The sequence below is a fragment of the Gymnoscopelus microlampas genome (genome assembly GCF_963454915.1).
Source record: "Gymnoscopelus microlampas genome assembly, chromosome: 8".
Classification (NCBI taxonomy): Eukaryota; Metazoa; Chordata; class Actinopteri; order Myctophiformes; family Myctophidae; genus Gymnoscopelus; species Gymnoscopelus microlampas.
The window spans coordinates 43,425,743-43,447,223 of NC_139945.1; the positions used below are offsets into that span (position 1 = coordinate 43,425,743).

The 21,481-nt window shown below is 43.4% G+C and overlaps 1 protein-coding gene across 2 annotated transcripts; it reads right to left on the reverse strand.

Annotated features, from left to right (window-relative positions):
* Positions 1-1,248: 1,248 nt before the first annotated feature.
* On the reverse strand, positions 1,249-19,372 carry c2cd3 (C2 domain containing 3 centriole elongation regulator). Of its 2 annotated transcripts, none has more exons than XM_084064198.1 (33): positions 19,155-19,372; positions 17,453-17,722; positions 17,211-17,368; positions 16,706-16,887; positions 16,412-16,578; positions 15,933-16,062; positions 15,683-15,844; positions 15,315-15,462; positions 15,074-15,186; positions 14,462-14,656; positions 14,246-14,358; positions 14,001-14,119; positions 13,716-13,838; positions 13,208-13,618; positions 12,904-13,055; positions 12,573-12,816; positions 12,051-12,234; positions 11,777-11,960; positions 11,427-11,599; positions 11,109-11,244; positions 10,482-10,750; positions 9,797-9,877; positions 9,055-9,681; positions 8,643-8,954; positions 8,414-8,552; positions 8,240-8,304; positions 7,935-8,140; positions 7,653-7,783; positions 7,366-7,512; positions 6,946-7,139; positions 5,076-5,814; positions 4,547-4,655; positions 1,249-1,885 (listed from the first exon to the last, which is right to left on the reverse strand). In XM_084064198.1, exons 1-33 carry the CDS (start codon positions 19,204-19,206, stop codon positions 1,745-1,747), a joined length of 6,576 nt encoding a protein of 2,191 aa, XP_083920324.1. In that variant the 5' UTR covers positions 19,207-19,372; the 3' UTR covers positions 1,249-1,744. The 2 variants fall into 2 exon arrangements, with proteins under 2 accessions (XP_083920324.1, XP_083920323.1); XM_084064197.1 differs by having other exon boundaries at positions 5,076-5,994.
* Between the last annotated feature and the right edge of the window lie 2,109 nt (positions 19,373-21,481).

Here is a 21,481-nt window from a genome sequence, read left to right on the forward strand (position 1 = left end):
AGTGCAATATACAGGGAGGATCTCTTGAGGACAACAGTCAGGCACGCCAAGCCCAATTACGAACCTCTCCCTACGCTGCCCAGCTCCGAGATGAGGTTCCACTGGGCTGGCTACCGGAATCGGTGGAACACCGGCAAAGGGTCCGTGGACCGTGGGTTACCTTTTTAGCCACATCGTATCCAAAAGCTAAAGGCAGTCCCCTAATTCTACAGATGTTTTAGGATTTTCCGGAACCCTAACCTTTCAGAACGGAGCGAAACAACCGCTTAAATAACTTATTTAGTCAGCATGTGGCCATGTTTCCCATTCCCCGAAGAACCCCCTACGTCAGGTGCCAGTACTGCTCCCGGTTCGGCTACAATGGGAAAACATGGCCACAGGCTGACTAAATAAGCGATTTAAGCGGTTGTTTCGCCCCGTTCTAAAAGGTTAGGGTTCCGGAAAACCCTAAAACATCTGTAGAATTAGGGGACTACCTTTAGTTTGTGGATACGATGTGGCGAAAAAGGTTAACTACGAACCCTTTGCCGGTGTTCCACCGATTCCAGTAGCCATCCCAGTGGAACCTCATCTCATCGCGGAGGGAGAGGTTCGTAAAGAGGCTAGGCACGCCCGGATTTCACAGGCTCACAGCTCTACCTGCAACTCTACTGCATTGCAAAACACTGCACAACATATATTCAAGATGAACTGTGTACGACTACCTGATGTGAAATAAAAACAAAAAGACTGACTCACACGATATAAACAGACTCCGACACGGATATGGTTATGTATGCCATAAATTATGGCTCATCAATAAAACCAGCAGTTTGTCGGTTTTATTTAGTCAAATCGGAAACAATGGGTGGCCAGCGATGATCTAAACTTAAAGTTTAGAGTGTGCTTATGAAAGGGTCCCGGTTCGATCCTCCGGGAAATACCCTTGAGCAAGGCTGAACCCCAACTGACCCAGTGGCTGTAGCTTACAGAGCAGTTGGGTGTGAAGCAGGACTGCTGAAAAACGCTCCAGGGTCCACTTGAAAGAGATGGAAAGTAACTGTGACTTTACCTGGTTAAATATACTGTGTGTGTGTGTGTGTGTGTGTGGCCTTTATGTATGTCTGTCTGTCTGTCTAAATGTATCATTATTATGATTTAGATAAATAATATGATAATATATGCCATTGTCTCTTTATGCTGCACATGGTAGGCCAAGATTTAACAAAATGCTTCATGCATGTATATATATTATGGCCCAGATGAATTACTAATGGTTCTGATCCAGAAACTCAAACAATACAGGTACTGTTACACAATACAAGTTCATTATTCATTGTCAAGACACTTCCTGGAACAGTGTCAACTGATGGCATAACATACACTGACAGTTGTGGAAGATATGTTTCTAGTTCACAGATGAAACCTAAAATATATAAAATCATAGGAATAACATGGATCAATTATACTGTGTATTATCGTATCATTTTGTTTAAAGCCAAGAAAACTCAGTGGGCAACAGGGCAAGGCAATAAGAGCTGCCATAGAATTTAACACATCCCCTACTACACCTACAGAGATACATACACAAATAAAATACAAAATAAATCTATTATCGAAAACACATAAATATTTATTATCAAAATAAAAAATGTTGCACTCACTTCATAATCTGAAGTCATGAAGCATAATCTGCATCAACTAAACAGTTACATCATACATGTTTAGCCAACCACTCAAGACAGATCTAACAAAGAGCAGTGAGTTAACTTTCTTCATTAAAATGAGCAGAAAATATTTTTGCTATTCTTTCAGTCTCTTCTCTCGTCATGGATGCTGCTGGTATATTGGGCCTTGGTCGGGGAGCTCGCCTATAGGGAATATCATGCCTTACAAAGCTAGATCCCTGAAAGAAAGAAGAAAGACAAGAAAGACAAAAAGCTAAAATCAATTTCTGGACTTCAGCATTTGACATATTCTCAGAAAAGTCTCCTAAACCTTTGGAAAAACTCTCTCATACCTTAGGACCTAAGGTATGATCAAAATAAACAGAAATGTATTGCAGTTTTGATATTGATACAAATAATTTAACCAACAAACAGACTAATGACTCAAAATAAACAAGCACACATCTACAAATAACGCAGTGTAGGAATATAATGACATAGCTCGCCCTCAAAACCAACTAAGCGTTGGTAACATTAGTATAATATATCATGACCACAGGAGCGACTGTTGACAGCCGGAATGTAGATGGCATTCTGGGAGCAGTATGGGCTAGCGCCCCAGGCTGTGTCTTCCGTGTGGAAGAAGCCCAACAAACCCACAGTGAGGCCTTTAGGAGGGCCATTCAAGCAATCCGCAAGTGGAGCCTGCAGTACCACCACGGCCCAAGGAACCAGAAGGAAATGTTTGGATCGGGGCGGTGCACCGGATCTGGTGCAGCGCTCAGGTCCTGGACCTGGTGAGACGAAGCAGGAGCCCGGCCAGGAGACAACCCACAGAGCCTAGTCCCTCCACGTGCCAGAGCCTGCCCGAGTCCCGGCTGAGTACTTCCGGAGAAGCGGACTGAGTGGCCCCGTCTTTCCCTATAGGACTGACCGTGGGTAGCTACTGGGACGTAAGTCGGGGCTTGATCACCTGGGCGAGGTTGTATGTTGCGAGACCCAAAACACCCGATGACCCCAGGCTACAACACTGATGATACATCCCAGTTGCATCCATGTGATGTTTTTCTTTATTATATATCATCATTAATATTTAGCACTCAAATTGCCTTCTTTGTTATATCCGTAATCCTAGTACACACAAGCTTGTGAACAAGCTGGAACCTGTTTTTCAAAAGGTACTACAAACTATGTACCAAGCCCAACCTCCATCCATCTCTTAAACTGCATAACGTAACAATGTCCACACCCATTCTTGAAATAGGATCCAGCTATGCTAGTGTATTGCAGGCATTTCTTTCCAGTTGTATAGCTGACCGGAGGTTACATAGACTACTCAACTGTATTGTGATAACACAGGCATTATAGATTATTCTGATAAAAAAGATACTACTATCCTCAGTCTCCTCAGGTATGCATGTGTATTGACATTTTCAATACAGTATACCATGTTGTTTAGATGGTGACATCCAGAGCAACATCAACTATTCCATTTCATAATAGGAGAACATCTTGTAACAGAGCCTGGTGATGTGAAACTTTTTGGGCACACGGTGCCAACCTGTGCCCCTTCTGTTGAGATTTGAGTAAAAGATTATGGGTAAATAATAATACTTTATTTGTATAGCATCTTTCATGACATGAAATGCATCTTTACATAAAAAGAGCAAAAGTTTAACAAAACATAAATCATTGAAATACATTAAGATAAAAAACATTGTCAAGAACAATAAAGCAGATAACGAGATCTAGTTAAAACAATAATGGGAAGAAAATATACAGGGCATAACTGATTGACTTAGTCCCTCTTGTAATGAAAATGGCACCTCAAACCTTATATCAACAGCAACGTGTCTATTAAAGAGTGAGTGAGCAGGCTAAAGCTGGACCCGGAAATTATCAAGGGAAAATCTGAGATGAAGAAGTGATTCATATAACCGGTTTCTATAAGGGTGTGTTCACACTGTCCACCTGTTATGAAGAAAAAGTGCTGCCTAGAGCAATCTTTCTACAGAAAATTAAAGACCCAACATCCTCCAACGCCGGCAGTGGTTAGGACCATATCACAACCTCGTCCTGGAGCTCTGTCTGGACGAAGCTCGTTTACGGCAAAGCAAGGGGCAATTTGAAGAACTGTTGCTGAGGGTTGAGCCAGCAATCTCGAGACAAGACACAAATTAGCTGATATGAAAGCAGCATATTTTAAATGCACATTTGTCAAAAGGTTAAAGGGGCTACACCATGAATTTCATTTTTTTTTAGGTTTTTAGTATTTTTTGGGCTCGCCAGTGTCTCTTGTACCCAAAAAAATATTTTTTTTTAACATTCAGTCATTCATGCTCATTTCATGGATTTCCTGAATGGGCGTGTCTGAACAGGCCATTTCAGAATGGCAGGGCAAGTGATGTCACTTGCCCTGATTTTGCATTGATGATGGCCAGACAGAATTGCTCAGTAGCTCCCCCCTGCCCAATAGGACGTTTTGGTATTGCAGCTGAAAAAGCTTGGAATGACAGACAGTCAGATTGTGAGAAAAAATATCTGGATGTTTTTTAGGCTTACAACCTGTTTAAAACGTATTAGGGGGCAATATTTATATATAATATATATTTTTTTAATTCATGGTGTAGCCCCTTTAAACTATTCTCAAGTGCTCCGCTCGGTTAAAAAAAAAGATTCCCCCCCCGCCCTCCCACTATGTGGTCTCTTTTTGGTACTTTCTCAAAGGTTTTAATGTAAAAAGGTGGTGCCTATATATATATATATATATATTTTTTTTTTAAGGAGGACAGTGTGAACATACTCTTAGAACTATGTCAATTCTAATCTGCAATCACTCACTGAAATGAGGAACTTGAATGTCAAGGGGGGGGGGGGACTGAAGAGTGATAAATACTCACTTGACTGGTGGAGGCATGGGTGAAGGCAGGAGCCAAACGCAAGGCTCTCATCGATGCCTCCAGGTGGTGAGACGGGAGGAAGAAATTGGGGATTTCCACATGAGCAGAGCTTCATTAGGGACTGTCAAAGAAAACTGCTTTTTGTGCATCAATAGAAGCAGGGTTGCAAACAAAATTAAAAAACATGGTAGCCTAATATGGTAAAAATGTGACAAACACCTGTTAAATGCTGCCATTAATAAGAAATTAGAGTATAATAACCATTGCTGGAAATGGCCAGAATTTCTGCACTGAAATCTGGGCAGGCATCAGTACCCTTTGATAGCCAGTATCAAATTGTACAGTTTATAAAAGAGAAATATAGCCTTATCCTATGATTTTGATTGGTAAAATATTGTAATTGTTAAAATATAACCTAGTTTATATCCCTGAGAAAACTAAGTGATAAATTGATTAAAAAACACTGATGTGTCTGTCAGACAGACAGACAGACAGACAGACAGACATCAAATACTGTTCCAAAGGATACAGTTGAGGTTGTGCATCTATGCTGTATGGAGGACAGGACTCATTTGCATTGATGGCATCCAGCGGGTCGGGAGACAACCTTGGAGGTTCATTTTCTAAATGAGGACTTCCGTCAGCTGTGTCGTTCATCATGCTGCCGGGGTCCAGTCTTTCTTCCTTGCCTGTAGCTTGTGGTGGCGTCTCCTCTGCACCTCTCTCTGTGTCTGAAACGTCTCCCAGTGATCCACTCCCATCCTGGGTTAGAACCTGGTGATGGCTGCTCGGTTGCCCCTCGAGTTCCCCCAGCTTCTCTTGAGAGTCAGACAGACAGACAGGCGTCTCCTGGCCACCTCTCTCAGTGTCTGAAACGTCTCCCATTGACCCATGAGAAGAGTCAAATTGTTCACTTGGACTCTCACAACTGTGTGCTTCATTCAGGCTCTGGGGATGTAGAGTATCATTCTGGCGACTGAACAAACTGCTCTGCCCACTCCCGTCTTGGGTTAGATCAGGGTGATGGCTGCTCGGTTGCTCCTCCAGTTCCCCCAGGTTCTCCTGAGAGTCAGGGTCTGACAGGACGCTGGTCCAGGGGCTGGTTTTATCCGTTAAAGAGGTCACCTCATTTACAGGTCTCTGTTCCATCACTGTCTCCTCATAATCTCCATCACCGTCTACCTCCTCCTCTCCCTCTTTTCTGCTGTCTGTCCCTTCTCCCTCTTCATCCTCAGAGTCCATGTTGTCTTCCGAGGTCCTCGGCAGCGCTGAGGGGACAGGAGACACAGCCTCTAGAGGAGATTCTGCAACACTGTGTTGACGGTCAACAATTTCCGATAAAAGGTCATGAGAGTTAATGGGCAGACGGTGGTCTTCTGGGTTGGGGGGAGTTTTGGATCTGCTATGGGAGTTAAAGGGTATTGTCTCCAAACAGGGTTCAGGTAGACCTAGTAAAGTAAAGGAACAGTGTGAGGTCAAAGCACAGGTAGACCTAGTAAAGTAAAGGAACAGTGTGAGGTCAAAGCACCATTTCCTACTAAATTGCTACTGTGAATATATTTCACAGCAGGCATAGATTGATAAACGCAGCTGAAGATAGTAACATTTAGGTGTTACTGTGTGCCAGCATCGACAACTCCTCCACAGTTGATTGATTGATTGATTGATTGAAAGGCAAAAGAATGTAAAACAACACAGTTACATTTATAATGCTTTTGTCTAAAAGGTCCGGCCAAAAAAGTCCTTGCGGGCTTGTTTCCGTTAACTTTTTGCTGGCACACAGACACAGCTCAAATAAAACAGACCCCCATCTAATGTCACTGGCTTCAGCTGTGTTTATCATTCTATATGGCATGTCAAAATGTCTGAAAAAGGTATATTTGTGATTACAGCGAGTGGGAGTGCGGTAGAGGGTTGGTGTGGAGACAGAGAGGCAGGGCTCATCCGTTTAAACGGACAGTGACGCTCACCTGTGTGTAATTAACCTTTCCCTTATATTACTTTTTGTTTGTTCAAGCTCTCAAGGGAACGTGTGGACAGGAAATACCTTATTTTGTCTCTTGCATTAGTTTGCTGAAAGACTGCAGATGCATGATTGTCTCTACAATGGCAGTTGTCCATGTCCTCCAGCGATATACAGTACTATGCTAAATGTTAGAGATAATTTCATTTTCATGTTACTTATTCATGCGCAATCAAGCACCTAAACTGGTTCATTGGGTATCTGCAGGAAGGTGTGTGTTCAGCTGTACTTCTCAAAGACTAATTTTTCCGACACAGCCAGGGGTTGAACTAGGGATACACTGAAGAAGGCACTTTGCCCCACAACAATGTAATGTTGTTCCCATTACCTCGCCGATCTTCGTTTCTGCAAGGAGTATGCTTCAGCCTTTACTCACTGCTAATGATATTGTTGACCTCTCCAACCAGTTGCGTGGACTTCAGCAGAAGCTGATGCGAGTGGGTATCCGAGTCCTGATGCTCTTCTTGTCTGGAGTGACAGACCGGCTGCTCACTCAGAGGGGGGAACGTGGGAGTGGACAGCTTACGGCTGAAGTATCTCTGGATGTCGTCGAGCTCACTCAGGTTTTTCCTGGGGGAAAAAAAATGTTGTAATATATATAATCTTTATTCCAGACTCATGCGTCCATATAAAAAGAAAAGACATCACATAATATAAAAAGAGACAGCAGTGTAAAAATATACAATGTAAAAATATACAATGTATACAAATCAAAACACACTATAAAATTGAGAATTTACATTCTCTTTAAATTACAGGCCGCAACAGAAACTAGACACCAGTCATGATGTGATACCTGAGAGCTGAGAAGAGGACTGAGCTGGGAGGGCGGATGTCAGTAGTACCACTGCTACTGTGATGAACCTCTGCCTGTTCCTGCAGACTTTGGTGATAAATACGTACATTGTCCATGTGCTCACCGTGGCGGTCACTCTCGCTAGTCCTGGGACCATTAGGAATATGAAATACAATCATGTTTAATGACATTTAATTCCGGGATCTGTCTCGTCAGCAAATCACCATTAACAGCACTTACAATAAATGTAAATGAAAAGTGTGTAAATTATAGCGTGTTTTAGCCACCTTTCACAGAACAGCCCCTCAATGTGCTCTGGAGAACAGATCTTCTGCTCAGGGTAGCGGCTCATGTGTGAAGGGAAGCTGTTGTAAGTGGCTGTGGTATGATAGCTGAGAGGGTGGGCCCGAAATAGAGCCTGTTCATGGAATACATTCACCGTTATTATGCAAGGGCCTCACACAATTGAGGCACTCTTATTAATGTTGAGTGGGTTTGATCCACATTACTTCTACATAAGGAGAACATGAACCAACTCACTAGTCTGTAAATAAATACACAACTCTCACCGATGAGTTTTTGGAGTCTTCTTCGCTCATAGCCTGTCTCTGCCCCCGAAATGTCTGGACTCCCACCAGGGGCATGATGGACACTTTGACCTGGCCTTGACACTGGCCACTGAAGTCTGTGATGTTGTACCAGCCACAGACTGACTGGAAGCCAGACAGCAAGGGGGACAGGTCTACAGAGGCGAATCCAATCACTCGCTCCATCTCTATTGGAAAAAGCCAAAGAACCAAAGATGAGAAATGTAACAGAAAAAGACCACCACAGAATTAATTCATTATCCAAGTCACACTCCATATCACCGTACCTCCTTTGTGCCAGACTTTAAACACCAGAGCTTGCTGTGGATCCACGAGCAGCTGCTTTGATAGCCTGTGAACATAAAACATGATAATAGTCTGATGTTGGTTGAGTCATTTTATACTTGCAATGGATTGGAGTGATCTCCAAACATTTCATACTTTCTTCTTGATAAGATTACCTGCACTCCTGGTGGTGGTCCCAGACAGGGCAGTCAGTGTTGGCTACAACTGCAGTGGAAACAGGCACATCAGAGTCAGCTGTGCTATAGGACACGAAGCAGCATGGCAGTCCAGCACCACGCTCCGCAAGAGGACAGCCTGTCAGAGAAAGACGACATACGCGTCAACCTATTGGACGTAAGCAGAAGAGCAGTTTCAAGAGGGGCAACACTGAGATCGTGAGCTCACCTTTCAGAGCGAGGTGCATGGCCCTGTCCACTGTGATGGTTACCGCAAACGACTCCTCCAGGCTGATGTCTGTGCACTGTGATGCTATGGAGGATTTGCTCTGCTGCCTCTCTTGTGTGCATGATGGCTTGGAGGCAGCAGCAGCAGTAGAAGAGAGACCATGATCTCCTTGCTCCTCCTCACCTGCTGAGAGCTCCCCCTGGTTGTCGTTTTCAGTACTGGGCTCCTCGGGGAGTGAACCTGTGGTGATGTGCACCCTGATGGCGGCTCCGCATAAATCTGGAGCAGAGCGACTGAACAGAGGGTACACTCCTTTAAGACAGAAAAAATACACACAGCCGTTATTGATCTAAAAAAATAATAACTGGTTATTTTCATCAACTGGTTTGCTGTGTCATTATTTATTTCATACCACTAATTGTCAGCTTGTTCCCGGGCCTCTTGGCGAGAGAAGACAGATCGACAAATGCTGAACCCACCAGCCGGTCAGTGTCATGAGGCCTGCATGTCCGGTCTTTCCTAAAGGCGACCCACAACTGTACTTCCAACTTTTCCTCTCTGAGGTACCACAACAGAGGTTGGCTGCCCCTCAGTTCCACAGTCCTGGAGCCCTGGAATGCCACCGACGAAAGGCCCTCCTTTCCCTCCTCTTCCAAAGAGGGGTGTTTCATGTGGGAGCAGAAGGCCTCTTGGTCATAGAGCTTGTATCTGAAGTAGCAGTAAGTGGAGCGCTGTAGCTCACCGTGGCCAGGCAGGAGCAGGCAGCGGACTGGCAGCCATGCTCTAGGCATCGAAATGCTTAGTGACATTGTCCTCTTAGGCGTTTCCCAGGCCTGCTCTTCATCTTCATCATCATCCTGCTCGCGAAGCTCTCTCTGGTCCACTTCCCAGCCCAGAACGTGTGAAACTTTATTGACCCTCTCCCGGTCTGAATGGTGGGCAAAGTTGATGGAGATCTCCAGGCCCCCAACCATGATGTGATGGTCATGGGATGAACCCAAGACCTGGGGAACATACACTCCAAACCAGCCTGAAATACCTGAATATTTAAACAAAATAAACAGTGGATCCATGAGAATTAGCTGATCGGTGTCATCTGTCTTCTTGTGTGGGTCAGGAAATTGTGCCCTGCAATCTATGAAATAGCAACATACCAGTTCTTTTATAGACGAGATCAGCCAATGGGACTTTCACTGTGCCCAACAATGTGTCTTCAGATTTAAGGGACTCCATCACTAAAATAAATAGCACAAAACAAGTTAGTACATTACATGATGTAACAAATTCATTGTGTTTTCTTTTATGTTGTGTGCAGAGTATGTTTGTAATTTGTAAGAAAGGTGCTTTCTAAATATTATCAAATATTTCTATAAATTATGAAAAGTTATTATTAATAATTTGATAATTATAAATGTAATTTTTTTGACATTGTAACGTATGTTCAAGGAGGGAAGACCACGCGTGATAACTCCACCCCCACTCACCTACCTATCTTTCTGATAACTGCTCCAACGCTTACCTGATATCTCCTCCCCTCATACCAATCAGTAAGGTATTTACCTATTATCTACCGTCATTTAGGCTTTGCATCTCGCATTTTATTGTTTGAAAGCGTTACTAGGGAATCTAAGCATAAAGAAAAGGATAGTATGGCCACCAAATGAAAAACATCTTGTTTAAGCAAGATATCTGCAGGTATCAGGAAGTTGCGACCTTTTTTGCGAACTTACAACATAAATAAACATGAACACCCTGAACATTAGTTAAAAATTTTAATTAATTATATAGTCGCGTCCGGCTTCTCCATCACCCAAAACAGGCCCCATTGTAACTGCTGACCTTTGCGACTGTCTCTGTTCCAGACATTAAAAATGGCAGATGCTTCTTGAAGCAGCTCAGCCAGGCTGTAGATTTCTCCACTACTCCTCTGCAGCTGTATTTCACAGGGGAATTCGGTGTGGTAGTCAAACTCCGGGCAGAAGGTCCTGGCGGCCACACGGGTGCTTCTCTTTTCACCATTGGGCAGGAAGGACAGCTGGACCGTAACATATGCGTTCACCCCTACGTCAGCATAGTACTGCAAGTTCTCATCTCGCTCTGACAATGCCCTGCATAGGAGAGTGCAGAGATAAACGCAAAGGCAGTGTTTTTAAGTCTTACAGAACACCTTTGTCCCAATTGCAACACTTGAGTTTTCACAAAGTTATTACCCTGTAATGCATGCATAAAAGGGAATGAAAAATATAATAGATAAATGCCTACACAACCACTCACAGCAATGTTTAGGCTTTTTGTTACTGCTTGAATGTGTTGTTTTAATCATGTCAAATACTAGTAAAATATGTGATTTATTAGTTTTTCCTCAGTCTCCCACTTCCATGTTTAACCCTTACATCTATCTCATAGTTTTTTGCTTTTTAGATTAAATTGAACACAGCTCCCCTCATAGTGATAAGATTGCTGTACCTTGCTGCTGCCTGCAGTCCAGACACTCTGTGGATCTGAACCACCAACGTCACCAGCCGGGAAGCAACGCCCCCAACCCTCTGTCCTTCAGGTCTGGCAGGACGTTTTTTGTATTGAATGCACACATCTAGCAAGCCTATAGGGAAAGCCACAAATAAGCCATTTTAACACTGTGTGTGTGTGTGTGTGTGTGTGTGTGTGTGTGTGTGTGCGTGCGTGCGTGCGTGCGTGCGTGCGTGCGTGCGTGCGTGCGTGCGTGCGTGCGTGCGTGCGTGCGTGCGTGCGTGCGTGCGTGCGTGCGTGCGTGCGTGTGTGTACCAGAGGGCTGAGGCTGACATCCAGAGGGACTATCGATCTTGGGCAACAGAGGAAGAGAAAAGACTTGAGCCTCATCAGGCTGACGTTTCTGCATGGTCACCATGGCGCACAGCTTGGACAGTGGGAGTATTCCCTTGGCTACAAGCTGATCTCGGACATTTGGATAATAGTATCTGCAAAAACAGTCATTGTTCACATGAAGCTGTAACTAGCCAGCCACACATATTTCACAATATAAAAAGGGGATTAAATGAATGAATAAAGCTTTTTTCATCTAATGATTTTGCCATAAGGTCTCTGGGGAGTTTAAGGTTAGGGTAGCTTTAAAATTATGATCACCAACCACTGACCTGCACCATACTTCAAACTGGATTCCCCCTCCACTGGTCAGGCCTTGACTGGACAGAGAGCTGAGAAGCAGCCTCTGGACAGGGACCCCTGCAGGAGCCAAGAGTACATGGGTTTCACTGTGGTCAAACATTGGGTCAGGGACACAGAGGGTGGTGGTAGTACGAAACTGCATCAAGTTGACACCTGGTTGGGATGAGATTAAAGGTCACATGGAATACAATGCAACACAATGAACATCATTATTTGGACATTTCTTCCAACTGATGGCCTTACTGCTCTCTATAAGGTTTGGGTCCATATTTTGAAGACGGTCTCCTTCTTGGGAGGGAAAGGAGTACTGGATGTAACAGTCAGCCTCTCCCCAAACAGTTGACTGCAGTGGTGTCAGACCCTGGACTTTCTCCACTCTTATCACAAACAGATGCTCTCTCATAGCCTCCTGTGGAGGTGTGCTCCCCTAGGGAATAGACAACTAAATTATCAAAAGGTGAACAGACCTGGTGATTTCTTGATAAAGGCAGCAGGTATCTTGTCTCTGCCCACCAATGACGTGGGTGGAGATATACAGTACATGTAATACAAATGCATGTTAACTTGTAACAGATGCAATTCACAGGTCTTTCCACAAAGAACTGTCAGCTTGATATACAAATAGAAATGTTTGGTAACTAGAATTGACTGAAAAAAATAAGGAAGCAAAATTTGCTATCTACAGCTCTGAAAGAATAGAAGCCATGTTTAGTTGTATGTGTCTGACAGTGACTGTGGAAACAAACAAACAGAACAAGCAATAACCTTTGTTTGTGAATATGGCTGATGATCAAGCAGATGGACTGGTCTTGTATGATGAGACACAGAGCCAAATTCTTCATCCCTCATACGCTGCAGAGCGACTATTTGCTCTGATTTGCCCACAGCCAAAAGGACCCTGAGCATTCCCTTGCAGCTGCCTGAGAACACATCAATCACTGGCATGTAGCAATCTACCCCTAAAACGGGGTACTGTGCCTGGAGGAGAAGGTGGGTGATCTTTGTGTCTCTGGAAAGAACAGACAAAATGATAAGTAGGACCTCGCTCCATCCACAAGCAAGCAGATTCTATAATATTATAACTGACCACATTTACCTAAAGGACATGTAGAACTGGTGGAGAGGTAGTTTAACAAGGCCAATGAGGCGGTCCTCCCCCGAGCCACCTGACCTGTGCCACACCTCAATCACCACCACATTGTTCTTCATCCGCTCTAGTAGCTTAGCGGTCAAGGCCACAGGAGTCACCTGAGAAAAGGTATACCATAAAAAAACACAAAAGCACCTGAGATGAACTACCAATAAATGCCTTTATGGAGTATTCATCATCTACTAAGAACAAAAAACAATGGCTTTTGTGTCAAATTTAACAGCTTGCTTCGGGATAACAGCTTGCTAACCTGAACAAAGTTGAAACAAGGGTTTGTCTGCCCCCAGCTGATGGCTGACCTTGCTGTCTCATCAGATCCCAAGAGCTTACAGTTCAAGTAGAAGTTAGGCGCCTGCAGAGATCCAGAATTAAAGTTCTTTCCGTCAGGCACCATAAGCAAGGCATGCAGAAGGACCACCGTGGCTTCCTCCACATGCTGGTAAGACTGGCTAAGAGATGTGTGTCCTTCTGGGTCCCTCTGGACAGTCCTTACATCCAACCTGGAGACTCTTGGAGAATTAGGTGGACGTTCAACATGGGGTTGTACATTGGGTTCTCTTTGTGGATTGGAAACAGCAGGTGAAGGAGATCTAGCCCTTTCAGCCAACCTGCTTTTGGCCGAGGAGAAGTCTCTGTTGTCTGTAGCAAGTTCTAGTGACACCTGTGGAACAGAATTAAAGGAATAATATTCAAAATGCCATATAAAAAATACTTGAATAGACGGTGGCCAAGAACAATGTCTGTGTAAAAATCCTTACCTTAAGGTCCTGGGACACATTAGTCCCTTCCAGACTTTCCACAGGTAAGACAATGGTCTGGCCCAGCTCTTTGCTCCGCAGCACAGAATGGAGTGGATACACTGCCTTACCAACAGGAACAGGCTACAACAACAGAAGACATGGTCTGCATTTAATGCCTTCAATGATTACCCAATGCTGGAGAGTTTCAGTGAATGGTTCAACATGTAAATTATATCCTGCTACTACTGTAGAGCTATAAATATGCATGGTCAATATTTGCAGGACTTTGCCAACTCAGCATACCTTCTTTTGGTTACTTTTTCGGGAATAGATCTGGAAAATTAGGTCAGTTCCCCACCACTGTTCAATTGTTGGTCCGCTGAGGCGAACAGGAAAAACACAGCTCTGCTGGAACTTCACCACTTAAATAAGATATCACAGAAGATATTACATTAGATCCCTTGTGAAAGCTACCACTAGTCAATGGCCTAGTAAAGATTTAGATAATAGTAATTTACAGTATATACTGTATATAATATCAGACATACCTCCTCCTGTAACTTTACTGGAGACAACTCTCGTCACCTCCCCTGCCATGACTTGACTGTGACATCTGCCTGAAGTGGAAGCCACAGGGAGCATGTACTCCACAAAGTATGAGCTACAGAGGGAATAACGTTGGGGAAAGGATTGTTACCCGTGATAATAATATACATCATCATCAAGGAAAATAGATCAAATATAATGTCTAATGTTTTGCTTACCATTTCTTGTTGACGAGTGGCCTTGGAGGTTTATCTCTAACGGAGGTCGTGGTGGTGGTACTGTCTGGAGGTGCGGTCAGGGAGTGTATAGTGACACGGGCCAGTCGGATTCCCCCCAGCACAGTCAGTTGGTCCATACCCAAGCCACACAGAGCATCACCGTCTTCTGGACGATGCTCATGTCCTGATTTTTGGCTACAAAGAACCACAATACAGTGTGCAATATTATGGCTACATATTCCTACACATACTGTTCATAGCAATAATGATGCATTCTGTTAACGTGACGTATTATCTAAAATACTAAGCTTTGAGACTCATGTCTGCAGTCTGGTTTAAATGACTGTCTGAATTCATGCTATGCAATGTCCTACTGCACCGTCCTGTATGTCCATGTCCATGTCCAAGTGTTTGTGCCAATGCAAATTCCTTGTACTTACATCATACTTATCAATTAAACATTTTTAAATTCTAATTAGGCCAATCAATTAAACATGTTTAAATTCTAATTAGGCCATTCATAGTGACTGAAAATACTGGGTTTTCACAAAATTGTATTTCTGATGAAAGAAATAAGTAAACAGAACTTCAGCAGAACTGAGACTAACTTACCCTTCCATTTCTTTGGCTGTGAGCAGTTTCTCTGCCCCTTTTTGGGAGCTGTTCTTTGTAGCCCTACTCTTCTTACCCTCCATGTCAGTGGCACCTGGTCCAACATCTAACATCTGAGAGACATGCAAGTAAAAAAGGGAATGGCCAATAATCCCTTGTCAGAAACGATCACTGTTGACGTGCCATCTGATATAGATATAACAAGCAGTACAAGATAAGTTAGAGGAACTCATCTACTCACAGGGTTTTTGTAGAACAGATTCTCCAGGAGGCTCTGGTCATATTGTGGGTCATTGAGCTCACTATCTCCACAGACACTGCTAAGCCCTGACAGAGATTCAGGCAAGGAGCAATCTCCATCCAATATCAGTATGGGTGATGTGTTGAAACTAACAAAAGGAAAAAGAATGGAATAAAAGTACATTGAATAGGTGATCTGATATATCAACACTAGCACACACGCATGCACACGCATGCATGAAGGCATGCACACACACACACACACACACACACACACACACACACACACACACACACACACACACACACACACACACACACACACACACACACACACACACACACACACACACACACACACACACACACCTGCCAAGGAGCAGATCCACAGCCCTGTTCTCTGTTGCAGCAAGGGAATCAGGATTGAGGTTGCCGGAGAACATAGCAGCATGAGGACACTGCAGAACGCCCGAGTCAGGCTCAGCATGCAGAATGTTTTGGAGAAATGTCCCACGGGAAGGAGGAGATGACCTGGACACATGCATACAGTATTTAGCAGAGAAACTACCATAAGCATAGATACATGTTAGGTGGGGGGTTTCCCCCGTGGAACACATACTTTGAGGATGGTAAAATGTTATCCTTTGGGAGAGGGAGAGGAGTGTCTTTCAGAGCCAAGTCACCCACGTCATATTTCATAGCAGACACCACCATGGCGTTCCTCAGCTTGCTCCCACGCTCTAAAAGAACTGAGACCAGCAACAAGGTCTTGAAGTTGTTAAAACAGGGCCATTTTTTATTCATTAATACACTGTAATACGATTTTACTGTGTAGAGGTTAAATTTGGATCTCTTTTTTTAAATATACATTTTTGGGGCTTTTCTCCCTTTATTGATAGTACACAGAGACACCGGACACAGGGAGAAAGACAGGGATTGGCATGCAGCAAAGGCTGTCTGGCTCAGGAATCGATATTCCTGAGCATTAGAGCCTTTAGTGGTATGCACCTTAACCTCTAGTCTAGGCCATTGGCACCCCTACATTTGGATCTCTTGTGATTCGGTACATCTTGTGTGAAATTATGCTGTAGCACAAACCTGAGAGGATATCGTTAGAAGTCTGGCCATGGTGAGTCTGCTGACTTGAAGGATACACCACAGCTTGTCTCTCCTGAGATCTGTCTGTTGCTGGCATCTGATTCTCCATTGACTCTTTTTTATGTTTATCCGTCTGCACCCTTTGGAAGTATAAATAATCTCTACCCCTGAAAGCATTAAATCAACATGTATATTAGAGTAAGAAAATAAATACATTCAAAGATTCATACTGCAGATATTCTGTTTTGACAAAAAGCAATTCTAACCACTACCACTATATTCACTACTGCAAACCTTGGTGTGTTTCCATTGCTGCTCCCAGCTGACTCTTTCTCACTGTTGACAGACAGGTGTCTAGATGAAGAGGGCACTATCAATGTAGTTACTTGAGGTGCTTCAATACTAATATCTGTGGTGGGAACAGAGCTGCTGCTGCTGTCGTAGGCTTCTGTCAGGGCCTCCAAAGAAAGTGACACCTAAGATAGAACAAAACACCCACAACGGTGCTAAGAATTAACCGAGTTGAATCAATTATACTGAAAGGCTGAGATTACACATTGGGAACATATCAAATATGATCCTAATGCAAATATTTAGCAAATATCTTCGCATCAAACTATTCATATAGTTCATGCCTCATCCATACAGGTTGCTGCTTTTATTTGTGGTGAATAAAATACCTTGTTCCGAATAAAATTTGTACTCAAAGTCATGACACAAACACCTGTTTGGAAAAAATATTTTCAGGCGAATTAATCGCATTGCAAACCTGGTGATGAATGTGTTGTTGCACACCTACCTGCAACTCTCCCAGCTTCTCAGATGTTGGAGACACAAGGGTATAAAACCCATTAATGGAATGTGACAGAGAGAGTCGTGGGATCCCAGCGACTTCTGCACGTGCAATTGGCAAATGGTCCGGCTTTGTCTGAACTTCCAGCACCAAAGAGCCCATGTCTGTTGAAGAATGACGGATTTGTTTTACAGTTATATGGCTGAGTGTTACATCTGACGTAAACATATCAAAGCCTGCTCAGTTACCTGTCAGGTATGAGGTGAACTGCTTTGGACCACAGCGAATGGGGAAGCGAGCCGTGGTCTTGACAGCCTTCTGTGATATCTGTGCTCCATCTCGAGGACAGAAGTAGGTCCCATTGGATGACTCTCCCCACCAGCGCAGTCTGACCAATGACGCAGGTGGAGGCTTGTGAATTGTCCATAATACTCTGCTTATTGTCACACGCAGGAAGCATCTCAGCTGGCCTTCGACCAAAGGAGGTAGACCGGTAGAGGGGGACACATCACTGGGCACTGCATAGGAGAGCACCCATTACAACATGATGGAAATTGTGTAGATCTCAGGGGATATTTAAAAAAGCCTTAAAAAGTTAAATAATTCCATCTTAGTGAATTATCTTTTCTTTTTATCTTGCAGAAGATATTATGTTTTTTTCATGGATTGTAAAGGATAGGCAATAAGCATTGATCTTCAGCCTATCATTTTTTTCAGTCATTGAATTTGGATTTTGTGTGTGAGTTGATTGGATATGTACATTTATGATGATGATTTTCTTGTAGTAAGTCCACAAGTGTTGTGTGGACACATTCATTGAAACATTCATTCATTCATAATGACACAAACAAGACCAAACGGTGTGCATGCCAAAGACAACACTTGAGTATGGTGAGAATCTATAAGAAACTTGCCATAAAGTTTTGAATAAGTGGAATATTGATGGTCTTGATTGATTGATTGATGTACTTTGTTTAGTAAGACATGAGAACATCAGTACATGGAAGTACAAAAAAAATCACAATACATATGAAGGACCAAATTTAAAACGTCATAACAAATTGACACAGGGAAGCACAAACGAATGGGGAACACAATTGACAGGTGCTTGTGATTGGTGCGGGGTAATGAATCACTCCATCTGCCAATTGTGTGTCCCAAACATTTGTGCGTCCTAAAGGAAGTTCACATATATTCAGTCCTGCACTCATTCCCGGGCCCCTCGCCCGTACAGAAAGTCGTCCGTGTGCAGCTCGTGGAAAAGTGGAGATATTTGACTAAACACACGTTTTCTGGCAGAACTTTCAAATGGATATGAAACCAGACAGAGGACAAAATATGACTCCAAGTCTTAGGAATTAATTATTGGGTGAGTACAGACGGAGTTTAGAGCACTTTTATGGCCGCGCAGATCGTCACTACACAGCGCGTCGACGAAGGTGATCTATGACTGTATTTGGAATACATGAAATGTATGTAAGATCAGACATTCTAGGGCTAAGCTTGTTTAAGATGAGATCCCCATGCACACAAATCATGATGACATATAAGAGACAGACAGATTTACACACTACTATACAGAATGTCATACAATCAGCTTACAGGTTACACATATTATTATTCGGTGAGTATTTTGAAACAATTTAGCATTTAGCATAGAAAAACCAAAGGTTGTACACATAAAAAAGGCATCACTCTCTCTCTCTCACACACACACACACACACACACACACACACACACACACACACACACACACACACACACACAGCGGTAGAGTGAAAGAAGGGGAGAAAGAAGTAATGGTGAGAGAGAGAGAATGAAAGAGAGAAATGAACAAAGTAATCACAACAACAGTAGCTAACGTTAGCTAAAGGCAAGCGTTAGGTTAATGACAGCTTGACAGCTGCTGCCTACAAAACAACTGAGCTAAAGTGCTAACACTAGCTTACCTTTCTTTTTGCTGCTTCCACCTTTGGCAGACCTAAGTTTTTTGGTCTTCATTCCTTAGTTGAGAAAATACGTATGAAGTGGACAGCTGGCATGCATCGTTTTGTAGCATCTCTGTTTGTGACTTACTGCGTTAAGCTCATACTGTAGTGTATGTACTATGTACACAGAGCGGTGCTGGTGCGCGCAAAGTGTATTCGAACTGTGTGTGTTGTTGATCGGAGCAACAGCGTCCCACAACGCCTTTCTGTCGCGCCTCCACTGCCGCTGTAGCCTACTCACTGTGGAATTGTGGGAAATTGAGTTCTTCTTCTTCTTCTTTGGTTTTATGGCGGGTCGCAACCGTTTGCTTTTAGGTGCATACCGCCACCTACTGTACCGGAGTATGTAGTCTGACTCCCTACACTTATTTATTCAGTTCGTCCGTTATTCTATTTTATAATGTGACTATCTTTTAGTGATATCACTGCACCCTGCCTAATACCTGTGATACACCCCTATCTCCTTCAGAAATTCCACTACTGCTTTTTGTGTGTCCTTCATGGGAAATTGAGTTTAAGTCACTCAATGGTTTTGAGACACATCCGGGGTTTTTGTAGCCTGGTATTGATTGATTGATTGATTGATTGAAATTTTTATTAGGCAAAAGAATGTAAAACAACACAGTTACATTTATAATGCTTTTTGTCTAAACGGTCCGGCCAAAAAAGTCCTTGCGGGCTTGTTTCCGTTGGGGTCCTTGAATGAATTTCATAGACATATAGTAGCAACCAAACAGTTCAAAAATCAACATAAGAATACAGAGGGGAAAAAAAATACCATTATGTACAAGAAAGGCATGAGAAAATAAAAAAATATATACAAAAAAAAGCATTAGAAAATAAAATAAAAAGTATGTACAAAAAAAGGGGGGGAGGGGGGGGGTCGTCTGTCTACAGGGAAACTGGTACTAGCTCCTCTTTAGGCCTCCAGAAAGATGAGTTTTTAGGGCTGTTTTGAATGGGCCCAGCGAACTGCATTTTTTGAGGGATGGGGTTAGACTATTCCATTCCTTGGTGGCTGTGCTATAGAAGGAGAATTTGCCCATGTTTGTTTTATGGGTGGGTGTTACCAGATTGTTGTTTACGCTCCCTCTAGTTTTGTGACTGTGGGTGTCACTAACTTTTTTGAGGTACTTGTACAGATATGCGGGTATAGGGGGCATTTCGGGCAAATCTGCATTTACAATTTTGAAGACCAGTCCCATTTTTTGTTGTATAACCCTGTCTTCCACCCTGAGCCAGCCTAGGCTGGCAAAGTGAGTGGGAGAGAGGTGGGTCATGGGCCCTAGTCCGAGAAGTAGTCGAATCAGTTTGTTTTGGGAGGTTTGAAGCTTAGTCTTCAGTGACACTGAGGTGTTGGAGTACCAAGAGGAGCTAGCATAGTCAAAAAGGGGCTGAATCAGGGCCCCTGATAGGGTCCTGAGTGCCTGAGGGTTGACAAAAGAGGAAACTCTGCCCATAAATCTGGTTCTCTGGTTTACTCCTTTGAACACCTTTGTTGCCATGCTTTCACCTGTCAGGTGTTTGTCAAGAATACATCCCAAATAGGTAATCTCTTCTTTGCTAGTGATGATTGTGTCATCGACTTTGACCTTGAAGTCATTTACCTTCATTTTACTGAGGGAATGTTTGGTCCCAAATAGGATGGATTCAGTTTTCCCAAGGTGTAGTGACAGTTTGTTATCGGTAAGCCAGGTACGGATTTTTGAGAGTTCAGAGTTGAGAGCTTCCTCGACTTGCAACTTGTCCTCACCCAAGATCAGGAGTGCCGAGTCATCAGCGAACAGGAACAGTTTGCAGTTACAGGCAGCATTCATGTCGTTAATGTATAAGAAACAGTAACGGCCCTAGAATGCTGCCTTGAGGAACGCCGCAGCTCACCGGGAGGGATGAGGACATGGTTCCGTTGATGTCAACCACTTGTTCTCTACCCTCCAAGTAAGATCTCATCCAATTTAGTGATGTGCAATCAAAACCAATCACCTTCAGCTTATCAAGTAGAATCTCGAAATTCGAAATTTAGAAATATACAGCCTGCTTCGCTACGTTCGACAGACTTTTTTTTCTCTCTTCGTCGAAGAGAGAAAAAAAAGTCCGCTGAACGTAGCGAAGCTGGCTGGATCCCAGGCTAGGGTTTTTGACCAATAAGCACCTTTGTTTGACCCGGCGCCGTGACAGGCTGCTGACGCTTCTCCGGGTCAAACAAAGGCATCACGTGACGTTGATCCCCTTCCCCTATTCGCTCTTACTAGGACATGACGTATGTGTAGGCAGAATTTAAAACAAAT

Coding starts and splice junctions, on each gene's coding strand:
- c2cd3 (XM_084064197.1), bottom strand. CDS start 19,206: ATGAAGACCAAAAAACTTAGGTCTGCCAAAGGTGGAAGCAGCAAAAAG. Junction 15,845..15,932: donor AACATTTTACCATCCTCAAA/GTATGTGTTCCA, acceptor GCATGTGTCCAG/GTCATCTCCTCCTTCCCGTG. Junction 12,235..12,572: donor AGCCATATTCACAAACAAAG/GTTATTGCTTGT, acceptor TCTATTCCCTAG/GGGAGCACACCTCCACAGGA.